Source organism: Microtus pennsylvanicus, chromosome 3 (genome assembly GCF_037038515.1).
Source record: "Microtus pennsylvanicus isolate mMicPen1 chromosome 3, mMicPen1.hap1, whole genome shotgun sequence".
Lineage (NCBI taxonomy): Eukaryota > Metazoa > Chordata > Mammalia > Rodentia > Cricetidae > Microtus > Microtus pennsylvanicus.
The window spans coordinates 98,746,607-98,763,032 of NC_134581.1; the positions used below are offsets into that span (position 1 = coordinate 98,746,607).

The 16,426-nt window shown below is 49.5% G+C and overlaps 2 protein-coding genes across 8 annotated transcripts in view; both read right to left on the reverse strand.

The window, feature by feature from the left end:
* Positions 1-659: 659 nt before the first annotated feature.
* Positions 660-8,197, reverse strand: Qtrt1 (queuine tRNA-ribosyltransferase catalytic subunit 1). Of its 2 annotated transcripts, XM_075966628.1 has the most exons (10): positions 7,903-8,197; positions 7,719-7,787; positions 7,485-7,623; positions 4,864-4,942; positions 4,636-4,751; positions 2,554-2,692; positions 2,159-2,234; positions 1,970-2,079; positions 1,808-1,895; positions 660-1,441 (listed from the first exon to the last, which is right to left on the reverse strand). In XM_075966628.1, the coding sequence occupies exons 1-10, from the start codon at positions 8,191-8,193 to the stop codon at positions 1,289-1,291; spliced, it is 1,260 nt and encodes a 419-aa protein (XP_075822743.1). In that variant the 5' UTR covers positions 8,194-8,197; the 3' UTR covers positions 660-1,288. The 2 variants fall into 2 exon arrangements, with proteins under 2 accessions (XP_075822743.1, XP_075822744.1); XM_075966629.1 differs by lacking the exons at positions 4,636-4,751; positions 4,864-4,942 and having other exon boundaries at positions 7,903-8,188.
* Positions 8,198-14,961: 6,764 nt separating this feature from the next.
* The window catches only part of Ilf3 (interleukin enhancer binding factor 3), a 41,834-nt gene continuing 40,369 nt past the window's right edge, over positions 14,962-16,426 (reverse strand). For all 6 annotated transcript variants that reach the window (XM_075966635.1, XM_075966632.1, XM_075966631.1 and 3 more), the window contains 2 exons: positions 16,117-16,245; positions 14,962-15,677 (listed from right to left, as the gene is read on the reverse strand). In XM_075966635.1, the coding sequence (XP_075822750.1) occupies positions 15,541-15,677; positions 16,117-16,245 (266 nt within the window). In that variant the 3' untranslated portion in view covers positions 14,962-15,540. The remainder of the gene's footprint in view (positions 15,678-16,116; positions 16,246-16,426) is intronic.

Consider the following 16,426-nt stretch of genomic DNA (forward strand, 5'->3'; position numbering starts at 1 on the left):
CTCCTGGCAACCAGGGAAGAATAACAGTGATGGTGGGGGAGCACACGAGGCAGAGGCTGCGACATCCTGACCTCAAGAAGGAGCCCCCAGACTGGTGGTGGAGGAGCACACCTAAGAGGCAGAGGCAGGCAGATCTCTGAGTTCAAAACCAGCCTGGTTTAGAGAGCAAGTTCCAGGACAGCTAAAGCTACATAGAAAAACCCTATCTTTAAAAATAACATAAAAAGGAAAGGAAAGAAATAGGAGCTAGAGAGATGGCTCCTCAGGATGTAAGATCACTGACTGCTCTTTCAGATTCCCAACACCCACATGGACGCTCACGAGGTCCATGACTCCAGTTCGAAGGGCTCCAACACCCTAACACAGACATATATGAAAGCAAAAAACCCAAAACAAGCCGGGCAGTGGTGGTGCACGCCTTTAATCTCAGCACTCAGGAGGCAGAGACAGGTGAATCTCCGTGAGTTCGAGGCCAGCCTGGTCTACAAGAGCTAGTGCCAGGATAGGCTCCAAAGCTACACAGAGAAACCCTGTCTCAAAAAACCAAACCAAACAAAAAAACAAATACCAACAACACCAACAAAAAATTCAATGCATATAAAATTTTTAAAAATAAAAAATAAATAAAATTTAAAAAGTAAAAGAAGAAAACAAAGAAAGACGGTGCACACCTTCTTTAATCCCAGCACTTGGGAAGCAGAGGCAGGTGGATCTCTGTGAGTTCAAGACCAGCCCGGTCTACAGAGTGAGTCGCAAGAAAGCAGGGCTACACAGAGAAACCTTAAGAGTTTAACTTTAAGAGTTAAAAAAAAAAAAAGGTGGGCTGTGACTGGTGGTTCCCCGGTACCCCACTGAGCTATGGTTATTTTTTGTTTTGTTTTTATTGAGAAAGGGTCTTACTCAGTACCCCTGGCTGGCCATGAAAACCAAGTTGGCCTTGAACTTGCAGCTACCCAACAACTAATCCTTTCTTGAGCTAGGATTGTGCTGAGAGCCACCAGACTCAGACTCAAGCCCTTGGGGCCACCTCCCCGACCTTGCCTGGCTCAGCCTTTCTCTGGGACCGCACACAGACCCCATCAATGGACCCGCCGCCACTCCCTGTTACTTCTTCCTGAGAAGTGAGACCTCCAGCTACAGTGAAGCTTGGGACCAGGAAGAAGACAGACAGGCCACCTCCCCAAGAAGACACCAGATCTCAGATGAAAACAAAAAGCAGCAACAAAATCTTTTTACAAAAACAATCCTTCCGAACCCCCACGCCCCAGCGTCCTCCCCAGCACCCAGGTCATATGAGTGTGATTCCCACAGCGGCCAGTGCTTCAACAGCCCAGGCAGGACAGAGGCTGTGGTCCCCATACATGGTGTGCATGAAGTTTCGTACGAAGTCAGGAAAGCGCTGCTCCAAGATGCTGCTTCGCATGGCGCTCAGGAGCTGCAGCTGCGGGAGGGGGCGGGCGTTAGTATCTCTTAGGTGTAGGCCACCAGTAGTTCAGGAGTACCCACAAGGCGCCAGATGTGCCAAGAGCCCCCCCATCATAAACCCAAGGCAGAACAGGTCATGCTTGAGGGTTCTGCCCATGCCACACCCTCTAGATGAAGCATACCCACAAGGTCCTTATGGCCCAAACTCATTATATCCCCAAAGAGGGAACTTGTGCTACTGACCCACACCACACCCTCAAATGAAAAGGAGCCATATTAGGCCCCCATCTCAACTTCAACCTACCCTGTCCTCAGAGCCAATGCCCCTCCTTTCCCTGTTCCAGTGCCCACCCTACCCTGTCCCGACCCGTCCCCAGGCCACCTGATAGGCAATGTTGTGCACAGTGAGGTGGTGCAGAGCTGCGGTGTTGTCGCTGTGCAGCAGGGCGTGCAGGAAGGCGCGGCTGTGCCTGTGGGTCACAGAATTCGTGGCTACAGGTAGCCTGAGCCCCGCCCCCTCCAGTCCCCAACTTCCAAGACCTACTTCTGGCAGGTGGGACAAGGACACTCCGAGTTTATGGGACTGAAATCCTTGGCGTACTGCTGTTTCTTCAACTGCAGGTTCCCAGTGGGTACAAGAGCAGAGCCAAAGCGCTGGAGGCAAGGAAGGTCAAGATCAAGAATGGCACGGGCTCCCAGTCCCTCCAGTCCCCCTGCCCAGACTGGGCCTCACCGCTGTCCGTGTGGGGTATACACAGTCGAACATGTCACATCCAAGAGCCACGCAGACTACCAAATCAGTGGCATAGCTGGGGTGCAGCCATGGAAGGGTAAGGAAGGGAGAGTGAGCCTCAAGAGGGGTTCCCAGGCCTCCCTTCACCCCCAACTACATCTCAGATGACAGCCAAGTCTTCTCTCTTATCTATTTTTGTACTGAGACTGTGTTTTATGTAGCCCAGGCTTGCGTCTTACTCCATACATAGCTGAGGATACCCCAGAACATTGTTAGCATCAGGCAGTCACCGACCTGACCACTCATTAGTTCCCCAGTAATGCTATACTCTTCTTTCCAGAAGAATCTGCCCCCACAGCAGGGCTTGGGGCTCTGTCTCCTTCACCCCAACATACCCAACCCCCATCAGGTATCTTGGCTTGTCCTTAGGCAGCATGGAAGTACTTAAAGCCACCATCTTCCAGAACTGCGCCTTGCTCTCTCCCCCACTCAGTCCTCCGATGGCGAAGCCTGGGACATCCCTCTTGGTCATCTCTGAAAGAACACATGGCCCCAGTTTAGGAGGAGTTAGGATTTTGTGGTGTTACCAAAGGTCAGAGTGTACTTTAGTTACCATGCTGGATTTCCCTCAGCAGAACTTCCACTAATTTACCACAAAACCATAAAACAAAGTCTTGAGCCAGTTGTTTGGATACACCCTGGAATCCCAGCCACTCAGGAGGCCGTGGCCAAAGGATCAAGAGTTTTTCCCAGCCTGGGCTACACAGTGAGTCCCAGAACAACCTGAGTTACATAAAGAAGGAAGAGAAAACTGGGCGGTGGTGCTGCACGCCTTTAATCCCAGCACCTGGGAGGCAGAGGCAGGCAGATCTCTGTAAATTCGAGGTGAACCCAATCTACAGAGCGAGTTCCAGGGCAGCAGGGCAGGCAGAACTGTTACACAGAGCAACCCTGTCTTGAAAAACAAAACAAAACAAAAAAGGAGGAAGGGAGAGGGTAGGGAGATGGCGGCCCAAGAGGACAAGAGCCCTGGCTGTTCTCTCAAGAGGACCAGGGCCAGATCTCAGCATCCACATGGCTCACAGCCATCTGCAATTCCAGTTCCAGAAGACCCAACACCCTCTTCTGGCCTTCCTGAGTCCTGCATACATGTGGTATACATACATACAGAAAAATACTCATACACAGAAAATAACTTTCTCCAGGCATGGTGACCCTGTCTAAAAAATTAAATGATTAATTTCAAAAATTATAAGAAGCAAAGATTAGAGATAGGAAGAAAGAAAGGGAGGCAGGGAATGTTTCACAACCTCAAGGACTAGGATGCTCAGTAGTTTAGATGTAGTAAACCCATTTTGGGCAGGGGTGTAGCTCAGTGGTAGAGTGTTCATCTAGCAGGGGCAAGGCACTTCGTCCAATCACCAGCAAACATCCACACAAAACAAATCCCATTTCCAATAACAGTCTTTCCAACTCTAATGAGGGTGACCATCTGAAAGCCCCCAGGAAAGACCCTGCCCCAGACACATCCCAAAAAAAAGGGAGGGACAGAGGCAAAGGCTCCTGTTGGGGACCTACGCTGCCACTGCCGAGTGCCCACTGGCTGAACGCAAGGCTCATTTGTATTACGTTTATTTGTGTATTCATGAGATGTGAATGCATCACACAGTGCTCAGGGCACAACTTGCAGAATCCATGAGTTCCAGGGATCAGACCAAGGTTGTGAGTATTGGCAGCAAGCTTCTCCAGCCACTCAGCCAGCTCATCGACCCAATGCTTTCTACTCTGATCATCAGAACAGGCCCATGGCCCACAGTTCACACAGGAGAAAGCCAAATGTTCTCCTGAATTTACCGTTTTCTAGAAACAAGGTTTCAAATCCAGAGAACGAATGCACCCCTGGGATCCCAGCACTCGAGAGGCAGGAGAATCAGGAATTCAAGGCCACTCTGAACTACAGGAGAACTAGTCCCAAAAAGTGGGGCGGGCTGTGACTACGTAGTGGGCTTGAGTATTATGCATCAAGTCCTGGGTTCAACTCAGCAACAAATCGTCTGAGTTTGGTGGTGCATGCCCGTGATCTCAGCACTCAGAAGTGGAGGCAGGAGGATAAGTACAAGACCATCCTCTGCTACATAGTGAGGTCCTGGCCAGCCTGGGCTACATGGAAGCCTGTCATAAGTTGATGCAGTATTTCAACAAAATATTGAAAAGGGCTCAGCGGGCAAAGGCACTTGAGTTTCATCCCCAGAATCCACATGGTGGCGAGAACCGGATGGGGGATAAACAAAGACTCAACTTGGGACCAGTATTTGCCTCCATTACTTCCATTTTCCAGACCAGCCCTACTGCACACTGCCTCCGGGCGTTTGACTCACGTATCTTGCACTTGCAGCATCCTTTGCCAGTTAACAGCGATGGCCAAAGCATCGTCCTTTGCCTGGACCTGAACCACCTCTACCAGTACCCCACTCTACCTTTCAGGCAAGTGGTCCGAAGGTCGGCATTCAGTCCCCCCTGGATGATAGCAAAGAGGTTCTGCTTGTCCCGGTGCTGATGGGCTGCAATGCATCTGTCCAGCCAGCGCACTGACCTGCAAGAGGGTCCCGGGCGGGTCACAGAACCTCCAGTGGCTAGGGAGATGTAAGAGAAGCACACGATCCAAATCCTTCTCCCACGCACCCACAACCCACACATACACAGACCTGTGCATGGCCTCCTCCACTCGAGGGCCTGTCACTGTGCTGCTCACCACATCGTCCAGCTGCATGATGATGTCAGAGCCTGGGGTGAGAGGGCACTCTGGTGAGGGGCAGGGGGAACAGAGGACCTTTGCAGGGACCACTTGTCATCATTGTAATATGGCTGCACAGACGCTGGGAAACTTTTTGGATTTTTGGGTTTTTTAAAATATATATATATCTCCCCTATGGGCCAGTGAGATGGCTCCACAGTTAATGTGCTTTCTTCCAGGTCTAACTGCCCAAGTTCAACCCACAGGACCCACATGGTGGAAAGAGGAGACTGACCCCTACAAATTATCACCATGGATCCCAGACTGTTCTCCAACTCCCAATCCCCCTGCCGCTACCTGCACTGCACCCAGTTTTACAGGGAACTATTGAAAGTACGCTCTGGACCCTGGGGCCATAGCTCAGTGGGTGTACTGATTGTCTAGCACACAAAAGGACACAGGTTCCATCCCCAGCACTGCATAAAGTAGGTGTAGTGGTGGTTCAGGCCTGTGATCCAGGCATTCAGAAAGTGGAGGTGGAAGAATCAGGAGCCTGAGGCTGGGGACTGGAGGGTTGGCTGCTCTTTCAGAGAACCTGGATCCTGAGCTTCAGTGCAGCCAGCAGAGCATAGGGAGAACCTGTGTCTAAAATCAAGAACTAGGGCCATGCCTAGTGGTAGAGCCCCTGCCTAGAATCCCTTGATGATGGGCTAAAACCTGGAAGAGGAAATAAACTTTTCCTCCTCGAGTTGCTTTTGGTCATGATGTCACCACAGCAACAGAAAGCAAAATAGGACACCACACCAGGAGAACAGCCTTGTCCTAAGATCAGTAGACGGACCCAAAGAAACACCTGTCACACAGCTGGGCAGGCTCCACTTAGCATAACAGGTACAGTTTCCATAAGACGGCTCTGGGACAGAGACTGGGATGGACAAGGGAGAGGAGCTGGAGCTCACGTGTCAAGGCTCCAGCATCATGCAAAATGTAAACAATATAAATTGTCCTGGACTGTAGATCCAGCTCAGGCAGCAGAGTGCTCATCATATAGCGTGCAAAGAGCCCTGCCTGGCTCTGAGCCCCAGCTCTGAAGAAAACTGGGCATGGTGGCGTTTGGCTGTGGATATGGAGGGAGATTTCAAAGTCAAATTCAGTTAAAGAGGAAGTGAGTTCCAGGCCAGCCAGGACTACATAGGACTCTGTCTCAAAAATAAGACAGAAAAAAAAAAAAAACCCCTATATATATGGAAAAAAAAGAGGCCTAAAGCAATCACTATCTCATGTTGTTGCCCCCATTATTTCATTAAATTCAATTTGTTACTAAAAACAGTAACAGTTGTGTTTGGTGGCAACTGTCTTCAATCCCAGCACTCCAGAGGCAGAAACAGGCATATCTCTACGTTGGAGGCTAGCCTGGTCTACCATTCTACATAACATATTCCAGGCCAGTCAAGGCTACATAGTGAGACCCTGTACAAAATAATAATAAAAAAGTAATAACAACATATATAGATATTGTGGGAGCCAACCATAATAAGCTAAGTATGGGCAGGTCACCCAAAGGAAGTTCTTCCAACCCTTATCCTGCCAGAGTAGAACTCTGATTTAATAAGAGGCCTGAGTCTCAGTAGTTTACCCTGAAGCAACACCTGGTTGCAGGAGGAACCACAAGCTGAGATTACCTGACCTCCACCCAAGAACAGACCATTCAAAGGAAATGCCTAAGGTTCCAACCTCTGTAGATAGGATCACCTGCCAGAACACACTCACCAGAACACCCCTAGACAAATGTCAGCCAATCAGGGGTCCTAAAACCTCAGAAACCCCTCACCCCCACCTTTACTACTATAAAAACCAAAATCTAACTGAGCTCGGGGCTCTCCAGTTATTCCAATACGTTGGACATGCGGAAAGACCAAGTTTGCAAACTTGATTAAAATAAAGGCTCTTTGCTTTTACATATGGGACTCAGTCTCCTTGTTGACTTTTGCTGGGACTTTGTGAATTTGGGCATAACAAATATAAAACAAAAGCAAATCAAAAAGGACAACTAGTACTTTGTTTACACTACAGATATCACAAGTCAGAGACAGAGACGGAAACAGGTTCTCACTGTGTAGCCCAGGCAGGGCTGGAACCCGCAACTGTCTTCCCGCGCTAAGCTACCACCACATACATTTTTTCAAGTGTTTGTTTTGTTTTGGTCTGTTCGTTGTGCCGGGGACCTAGTCCAGGGCATCGGCAAACATGCCTAGCACAGGACCTATTCTTTATCCTTATTTTAGCTGGGTGAATGAGTTCAAATTTATTTTTTTTAAGTATTTATTTACTTATAATGTATACAATATTCTGTCTGTGTGTATGCCTGCAGGCCAGAAGAGGGCACCAGACCCCACTACAGATGGTTGTGAGCCACCATGTGGTTGCTGGGAATTGAACTCAGGACCTTTGGAAGAACAGTCAGTGCTCTCAACCGCTGAGCCATCTCTCCAGCCCAGGAGTTCAAATTTATAGATTTCCCAAACCACCTGCGGGTCCGAGGCCCTGAGGCTACTAGCAAGGTGAAGAGGCAACACAGCAAGGTTTTCTTACCCAGAGCGTTCTGAATCTCCACAGACCTCTCTGGGCTCAAAAGTGTCTCTTGGCCATCGTAGGGCGAGCGGAAGCGGACGCCCTCCTCAGTCACCTCGGACAGGGAGAACAGGGACACCATCTGGAAGCCGCCGCTATCCTGGGAGAGAGACCACGCCGAGAAGCTGTCAGGAGATGGAGATTGAGGACCCTCTCACCACAACGCAGCACCCTAGGGCAGCGACCCCAACTCACTGTCAGCAGATTGTGAGGCCAATTCATGAAGCCGTGAAGACCCTGGGCTTTCTGGATCAGCTCCGGACCCTGGGATAGCAGAAGCAAGTGCCAAGTTAGGCGATAGCCCGCAGCTCTCGCCACACCCGGGCGGAGCCCAGGCACGGTGCCCCCTCGCCGCCGCCCCCGGATCGAGTCCACCCACCGGCCTCAGCCCCAGATGGTAGGTGTTGCCCAAGCAGAGGCGGCAGCCCAGGCTCTCCAGCTGCTCCGCCGTGATCCCCTTCATGGTGGCCTGTGTTCCCACAGGCATGAACACAGGAGTGGCAACAGTTCCATGCGGCAGCCGCAGCTCGCCTGCCCGGGCTCTGGAACGACTGCACTCAGACACCAGCCGCATGATTCGTGGAGCAGACTCAAGTGAAGCGGGACTGCCTGCCGCCGCCATTTCCCGTCCCGGAACCACGTGGGATGAGGCCACCGTGGACAGCGCCATGTTGCATCGCATCACGTGACCGGGGAAGCGCCTAAAACAACCTCGCTCGGAGGTGTATTACTTCATGATGGCAAGTGAAGATTACTGCTAAACCCGATGGCCTGAGTTAAATCTGTGGGACCCACAAAAATGAGAACTGATTCCTGCAAATTCGCGTGTGCAGACACATAATAAATGTAATTCTAAAACACTCCAAGACATGTTTTTTTTTCTACTGCTTGGGAGGCAGAGGCAGGTGGATCTCAGTGAGTTCAAGGCCAGCCTGGTCTACAAAGGGAGTTCCAGGACAGCCAGGACTTTTAGACAGAGAAACCCTGTCTCAGGGTTGGGGGTGTTTACCAGGAATTCCAAGATTTGAGAGGCTGAGCAAAAAGGATTGTGTGGAGTCAGAGAACAGACCCAACACTACACAGTGAGTTTCTGGCCAGGCTGGGTTACCTAGAGAAGCAAAACCCTGAGCTGGGCCTGTTGTTGCACACCTTTGGGTTCAGCAGCTAAGAGTACTTGTTGATCTTGCACAGCATGGGTTTACTTCCCACCACACACAACCACCTATAACTCCAGCTCCAGAGAATCTGATGCCCTCCTCTGACCAGACAGGTAGGGAGTGGTGCACACACACACACAACAACAACTTTACAATTTTAGGTAAAATAAAAGCTTCCTGTCTGGCATGCATAAGTCTGTGGGTTCTACCCCCAGCATACACAACACGGATAGACACAACATGAGTGGCTATGGATATATTTCTGTACATGTATTTCATACACATAGTCCTAACTAGCCTCTGTCATTCTGTGTTTATTCTTTTCATTCATTCATATTTCTTTTGCTTGTTTTTTTAATTTCAAGACAGAATTTCTCTGTGTAGCCCTGGATATCCTGAAACTCAGTAGTAGAGCAGGCTAGCCTCAAACTCACAGAGATGTGCCTGCCTCTCCTTCTTGAGTGCTGGGATTAGAGGCATGGCTCATTGATTAATTCAAAGAGCTTACAGGAAGATCCAGCATACAGTCAAGAGCTTCATACACCAAGAGCTCCAGCCATTTTTTTCAAAGGAATCCTAGCATTACAAAAAAAAAAACCCTAAAGCCCAGGGATTCATCCCCCACCATTACTTTATACCCACCGTGTGAGATGCGTGTGTGTGTATGCTCATGTTTTCCCATGTCAGTCCTCTCCCTAAACAGGAATGTCCACATAAAGCTGATGTCACCTCTACCAGCAGAGGGCGCCATCGTCCCACATTCCCAATGAGCTGCTATGGGACAGGGCTACTTTCCCCAGTCTTCCCCCATGAAAAAGGCTAAAGAACAAGTTTCCAGGGGGTGTGGGGATGCGGTTAGTGAGAATGCCTCAGAACACCAAAGTCGAGGCATCACTCAGTGATACAGTACCTGCCCAGCATATTCAAGACCCTTGTGTTTGTGTAAGAGCAGAGGCTAAAGGATACCCAATGTGCTCTATTACTGTCCAATTTGTTGGTTTTTTGTTATTTCGAGACAGGGTTTCTGTAGCTTTGTAGCCTGTCTTGGAACTAGCTCTTGTAGACCAGGCTTCCCTCGAATTCACAGAAATCCACCTGCCTCTGCCTCCCTGGGATTAAAGGTGTGGACTAACACCTCCCAGCTTACTCTCCACTTTAATCACTTGGGACAGTCTCTCACTGAACTTGAAGCTAGGCAGCAAGCCCCATTGATTCTCATGTCTACTATTCCCCTCCACACTCAAAGTGCTAGTGGTACAGGTCAGTCATTCTTAAAATTTTACATTAGTTATTGAGGTGGGTGAGTGTACACGTACCCACACACTTGCCACAGCACCCTTGTGGAGGTCAGGAAAACTTTAAGAATCTGTTCTCTCGCCGGGCAGTGGTGGCGCACGCCTTTAATCCCAGCACTCGGGAGGCAGAGGCAGGCGGATCTCTGTGAGTTTGAGACCAGCCTGGTCTACAGAGCTAGTTCCAGGACAGGCTCCAAAGCCACAGAGAAACCCTGTCTCGAAAAACCAAAAAAAAAAAATTCTTTTGAAATTTTGAAACTAAATATCCCTTAGTATGTGTGCATAAATGTACCTATATTTCTCCTCTTTATATATAAATTCAAAGTTTAAGTATGTTTATTTTTAGATCACAAAGGACTTTCACTTTGAATTTCAACCTGCCTTTTTCAAGTGGTTTTTTTAATTTAAATCACTATAATTCTTGTGCCCGTCTTTGCCTCCCAAATGTTGGGACTAAAGGTGCGAACCACCACCTGGCTATGGATTCCTTGTAGCAGTTATTCTTCTAGGGTTGTGCTAGTTTAATTTGCTTCTCCATTTCCCCTTAGTTTTTAGTGTGAGGGGCAAACTTTCAAGTTTTTTAATCCGTAATCTATCATTCTTGCTGATTTATTCTGAATTTTTTTCCCTGTCAAAATTTAATACCCTAGCTGGGCAGTGGTGACATACACCTTTAATCCCAGCACTCGGGAGGCAGAGGCAGGCGGATCTCTGTGAGTTCGAGACTAGCCTGGTCTACAAGAGCTAGTTCCAGGACAGGCTCCAAAGCTACAGAGAAACCCTATCTCAAAATAAATAAATAAAAATCTGTTCTCTCATCATACGGGTCCCAGGAAGTCAAATTCAGATTGTCGCCTTAATGCACTGATCCATCTCCCTAGAATCCATAGCGGCTACTTAAAATTGTTTGTTTTCAAGGCAGGGTCTCTCCATACAGCCTTGGCTGGCCTGGAAATCAATCTGTAGATCAGGCTGGCCTCAAATTTAAGAGAGATCCACCTGCCTCTTTCTACCACTGGGATAAGGATGTGCACCACCACCCGGCTTAAAATTTTTATGTATATGCTTTACCTGAAAAGCATCTGTGCACTGAATACATGCTATGCCTATGGAGGGAGTGAGCCACCATGCGGATAACGGGACTAGAACCTGTTGAGCATCGCTCCAGTCTTGTATTGGTTACTTTTTGAGACAAGATAAGCTCTCAGAAAGTTCATGCTGACCTCAAATTCACTATGTAGCCAAGGCAGACCCTCCTATTTTCACTTTTTCCCCCCTTTGTCAAGAAAGGGTTTCTCCAGGTAGTCTTGAACTCAGAGACCCACCTGCTTCCGGAGTGCTGGGATTAAAGGCATATGCCATCATTGCCCAGCTCCTTTGCTTTTCTTGTTGCTGTAGTCAAATGCCTAGCCAGGTTAAGGCGACTAACTATGCCTGTCTTAGATGGTTTTGTAGTGCAGGCTGGCCTCAGGATTCTTAGGCTCAAGTAAGCTTATTCTTTAGCCCCACATGGTCCAGAAGCACAGAAACAAGGAGTGAGCCTGGTGGAAGACCCAGCCTGAATGAAGACCTGAAGGTTGGTGCAGAGACTAGAGAAGAGAGTGCTCGAGGAAGCAGGGAGAACAAAGTGCCAGGAAGCCTGAGCAGTGATGTCAGAGGGGGTGGTTGAACTGAGGCGATAGGGCAGAGGGAAGATGGCACTGCAGGAAGCTGTGAGACATTGGGGGAGAGATGCAGGCTTTGTCATGGGATAAGTGGACAAAGGAGAGTGGCAAAATATGACATCATCTATGGGAGGGCTGGGGATGCCCTGAGCCCTCCCTGTAACTGACATCATGGGGAACTCAGCTTCAGCACAAGGGACAGCGCCAGAACTGTTGCCGAGACTGGTGAAGCTGCTGCTCAGGAGGCGGGGCTGAGCAGCCAGGGGAGGGGACTCAGGGAGAAAACTGAGTTCCCAGTGTGGGAAAAGTCCAGGCATTACCTAGGCGATTCTGAGGGGGAGGGGGAGTTGGGTTGGAGGAGGTGTGTGCACACACCTCCCACGTACTTGCATTCTGTTTAGCCATAGATGACCGATGGTGTCAGACTGTCCTCACCCAGGATTCTTGTAGAACCCCCCAAAGTGGAATTAAGAGGCTGGCATGAGAAGGCAGGGGTTTAAAAATGACATGAACTCGATAGGATTATGGGTTCAGAGAAAAGCAGAGAACTTTCAGAAATGTAGAATCAAGGCTTCAGGACCAACAGTGAAATGATGATCCTAGGACTACCATGAATTCTAGTGGGTGCTGTTGAACTCCTAGACCTGGTAAGCTTGTTCAGCCAGCCAGGGTAGCGTTGTCCCATGAAAAACTACAATGCCTAGGTGCCAAAGCGGCTGGGATACGGTGGATTTCCTGGTGGGGAGAGGGGGTAGCGAGGTCTGGGTCAAGGAATGATAATCACCATAACTCAGGCAATTATGCCTCAAAGCAGAAAGGAGTCCTCGCTCCCACCTCAGAGTTCTTCAAATCCAAGAGATCTCAATCTCAGAACATTCCAGAACTTCAGCACCTCAGGACTTGCAATCCCTTTTCTTGTCTTCCCCCACAACTCAAAGGACTGAAGTGCAGCCATCCAGGTCTGCCCAGCTCAGAGTGATCCATCCACTCCATCGCCCTCAGGACAAGAGTTCAGGTGACCCCTGCCCATCAGCCACACTGCTCATCATTCCCTTTTGCATACATAGTGCTTCAATCCATGTACAAACCCAACTCTGTATTCCTGGACTGTTCCTCTGCCTGGTATACTCTTCCCTCACCCGTGAACATAACCCATCTTCTGGCTCCAACTCCCTTAGCCTGTCTTGTTTGAGATTTCCTTGACACTTGTTATCAAGCTGGGCTAAGCCAATGAGGCCTGGAAGCACAATGTCTATATATCAGTAAACTACATAGTGAGAGCACACTACCCCAGTACTCAGAAGGAAGCCAGTCAAAGCCAGTCAGTGAAGTAAGAGTTTCAAAAATTCAAACTCACACATGAAGTCTGTTTATTCTGGGAAGAGTGCAAGGGAGCCCTGTACCTAAACCTCTGCTACGATTTATCTTGTTTCTGAGTCTCAGCAGGTCATGTGCACTCGCAGACTTGATCTCACACAGTGCCTGGACGTTTAGCTGCAGAGGACAGAATCCATCAAATGGACAGTAAGTTGGTATATGAGACTGGCTGTCACAGTCCAGGGAGACATGCCAAGGCCCAGGGGCAGTGCTCAAGTATGTGGAAGGTCTCGGTTTGCAGCCCAGTTAAGAGACCAAATGTGGCCTTTTATCCCCTCCTCTGGAGTGGTTTGCACCTGGAGTTCAGGCCTATGCCTACACACCAAGTACCTTATCATCATCAGAGGAAAACCATGACTCCTGCTGAAACGCCTGATGACCACTGATAATAATGACATGAGACTACATCCAAAGCAACCTGGAGAACAGAGCCCAAGGAGTGTGTCCATCATAAAAGAACTCCTGTCTACTTACTACTGGGGAGGGGAGGGGCAGCAGCTCCCTGGGTTGGCTTCCTACGTCTGGAGGGCCCACTGCCAGGAAGGCCTCTCAGCAGTGCAGATGAAGAGCCAGCAGCAGGCTCCCAAGGTTCCTAACGCCAGCTTACTACATTGATGAGCTTGGATTTGTTGCTGGTTGAGTGTCTACTGGGACACTTCAGTGTGGTAGGAGGGTGCCATCACCCAGATGGTCGCTTAACAGTAAAGTCAGCTGGCTGAGGGTGCAATTGCTGTTCTGGTCTTCAGAGTATTTCTAGAGGACTCTTCCCTCAGCCTATTACCTCACCTAAGGGACCCTTGTGTCCCTTTCTTACACCAGAGAGATCATCTCCCTAGCTGACTTCCTGCATTGAGGCAGGAGCCTGGAGCAGCACACAGATCTTCTTCTGAGTAACCTGTTACATGTGAAGCTAAGGGACACCAAACTCAGGCTGGCAGCAGTGTAGATGCTCGGAAGAGAGGAGGCTGACAAGGCGAGGAGGGGTCTGTTGATGGTGCTTGGGCTCCTCCCAACAGCGTGAATTGAAGTCTGGATGCTCTGTGTGGGCACAAGTGAGAAGGCCTTCCCTGGTAGAGGCATGTGCAGCATTCCAAGACCCTTTCAATACAATCGGGACTTTGGGCAGCATCCCACCCTATAGTCAGAACCTCACCTGGGGGCAAAGACCTCTGACAGTGACAACCACTACCCTTAGGAACTCAGGAAGTCCCAGCCCACTTTCACAGTAACTCCAGGCAGGGCTGAAGCTGGGGAAACTTTACCTAGCTCTCCCTTGTGGTTTCCCTACTGAGTTACACAACCTAACAGGGACAGTCTGCCTGCCACGATGTGATATTACACTTAAAACTTCATCAAGGAGCTGGAGAGATGGTTCAGAGGTTAAGCAGACTGCCTGATCTTCCAGAGGTCCCGAGTTTAATTCCCAGCAACCCATGGTGGTTCACAACTATCCATGAGATCTGGTGCCCTATTCTGGCGAGCAGGCATACATGGAGGCATAATGTTGGATACATAAAAAACTAAATAAATCTTTAAAAACACAAAAGAAGACAAAAAACTTCAGGGACTGGAGAGCTAGCTCAGTGGTTAAGAGCAGTGCCTGCTCCTGCAGAGAACGTGGGTTCAGTTCCCTGTACTCACATGCCAGTTCACTCCAGGTTCCAACACCCTCACACAGACATACATACAGGCAATAAAAGAAAAAAGAAAAGAAAGACATTTCATCAAGAAGCTGGTGTGGTGGCTCACACCTGTCATCTCAGTGCTCGGGAGGCTGGGGTGGGAGGGGTGCTGCAGGTCTGAAGTCAGCCAGGGCCACATACAGTGAATGATAACCAGGAGCAGAAACACCATCCAAAAGAGAAGAAAGCCTGCAGCTTGACTCTCCAGTAACTAAGGTCTTCGTGCCCTACTTCTCCGCTGCTTAGAGACACCCAGGCCTGAGACAAGCACAGTTTTGTTTCTTTATTTGTCTACATTCAGCGGAATTCAAATGTACTGCCTGAATGATCCAGACACACCAAAAAAAAAAACCCAAAACAAACAAACAAACAAACAAACAAACAAACAAAAACCACTCTTTCCCACTGGTTTTTAAAATAAAATTTTCACTTATAAAACTGAAACACTAAAGCATTAAAATAAAGAAAGCTCATTTAACTCACTTCACAAAAAGCATTAACAGATGATGTATCCCTTCTGCAACTATTTAAGGACACCCGATGGAATTCACACCGGGCAAAAACAGACAGAGGGATACCGCACGGCAAGAACTTGAAACACTACTCAGACAATGTGTAATGGCAACTAACAAACCACTGAAGACACGGAGTCCCAAACACAGCTAAAGAGGGGTCACGGCACGGGTCCCAAGGACCACCACACCTCACAGCGTGGCAACGTCGGCAACGTGGACGGGTGGGCACTGCGCCAGTGGACATGGCAACTGGTGATGTGCAGACGCAATCTCCCGAGACGAGTTGGAGGCAGAGGTGCAGGAGGTGAGAAGGGGCAGTCTGGGCCTTTATCTGTACTGGTAGTTCATGCTGTGCTCTGTGTTCCGACTGTAGCCACCTTGTGAGGACTGGTAGGAGCTGGAAGGGCCACTGTAGCTCTGGCTGGACCCAGGGGAGCTGTAGTTCGACTGTGATGAGTAGCCTCCTGCAAGATGGAGCTAGCTTAGAGAACAGAGGTCCAGGCAACATTTCCACACTACTGTATCCAAGGGTAGGCAGTCCAGTGGGCTCCTGCTTTGACACACAGGCCTATCACTCACAGCTACCCCAAGATGAAAAACTTTGCCTCTAGGGGCTCATGTCAAGTGCTGACTGACCGACCAGAGATAGGGGTCCCACAGCTCAGTTCAGTCCCTGTGACACAAATGGCTCTTCAAGTTGGTGCCAACATTTAAGAGTCGGGCAACTTGAGGTCTCTGAGAAGACTGAGCAGTAGGTATGGCCAGAGCCCAAGTCCAGCCCCCAAGGGAAACCAGCAGCAGTTGCCATATAGCCCCCCTCACAGTGACCCTGCTCCTGTCAAGTTCTGTGCCTCTAAAGCTCCGCCCCCACCTCCCGCTGGGCCACTTGCTCTCCAGGCCCACCTTGTTTGCCTTGGTATGAAGAGCTGCCCCCAGAACCTCCGCCGTAACCCCCATGTGAGCCTGTGTTGTAGGATGACCCACTGGAGCCATAGCTGTTCCCGCCACTGCGACCTCCACTACCACTGTAGTCTGTGGGGAAAAAAAATCAGTGTGATTAGGGCCTGGGTCCAAGGGCAGATAGGCGAGGAGCCTTGGTGGCAAGCCCTGTCACAGTCACCCACTCTGAAGTTCCCACCTGCCTCTTCTCCCCTGGGGCACAATGCTTTACTGTCCTCCACCCCCACAGCATATTAAGTCCCCAATTCTTCTG

Bases quoted from the DNA above. Each gene is read 5' to 3' on its own strand.
- Qtrt1 (XM_075966628.1), bottom strand. From the start codon at position 8,193: ATGGCGCTGTCCACGGTGGCCTCATCCCACGTGGTTCCGGGACGGGAA. The intron at 7,788-7,902 runs GTGGGTGGACTC...CTGCTATCCCAG, and splicing joins ACCATCTGGGGCTGAGGCCG to GGTCCGGAGCTGATCCAGAA. The intron at 2,080-2,158 runs GTGAGGCCCAGT...CCTTGCCTCCAG, and splicing joins TATACCCCACACGGACAGCG to CGCTTTGGCTCTGCTCTTGT.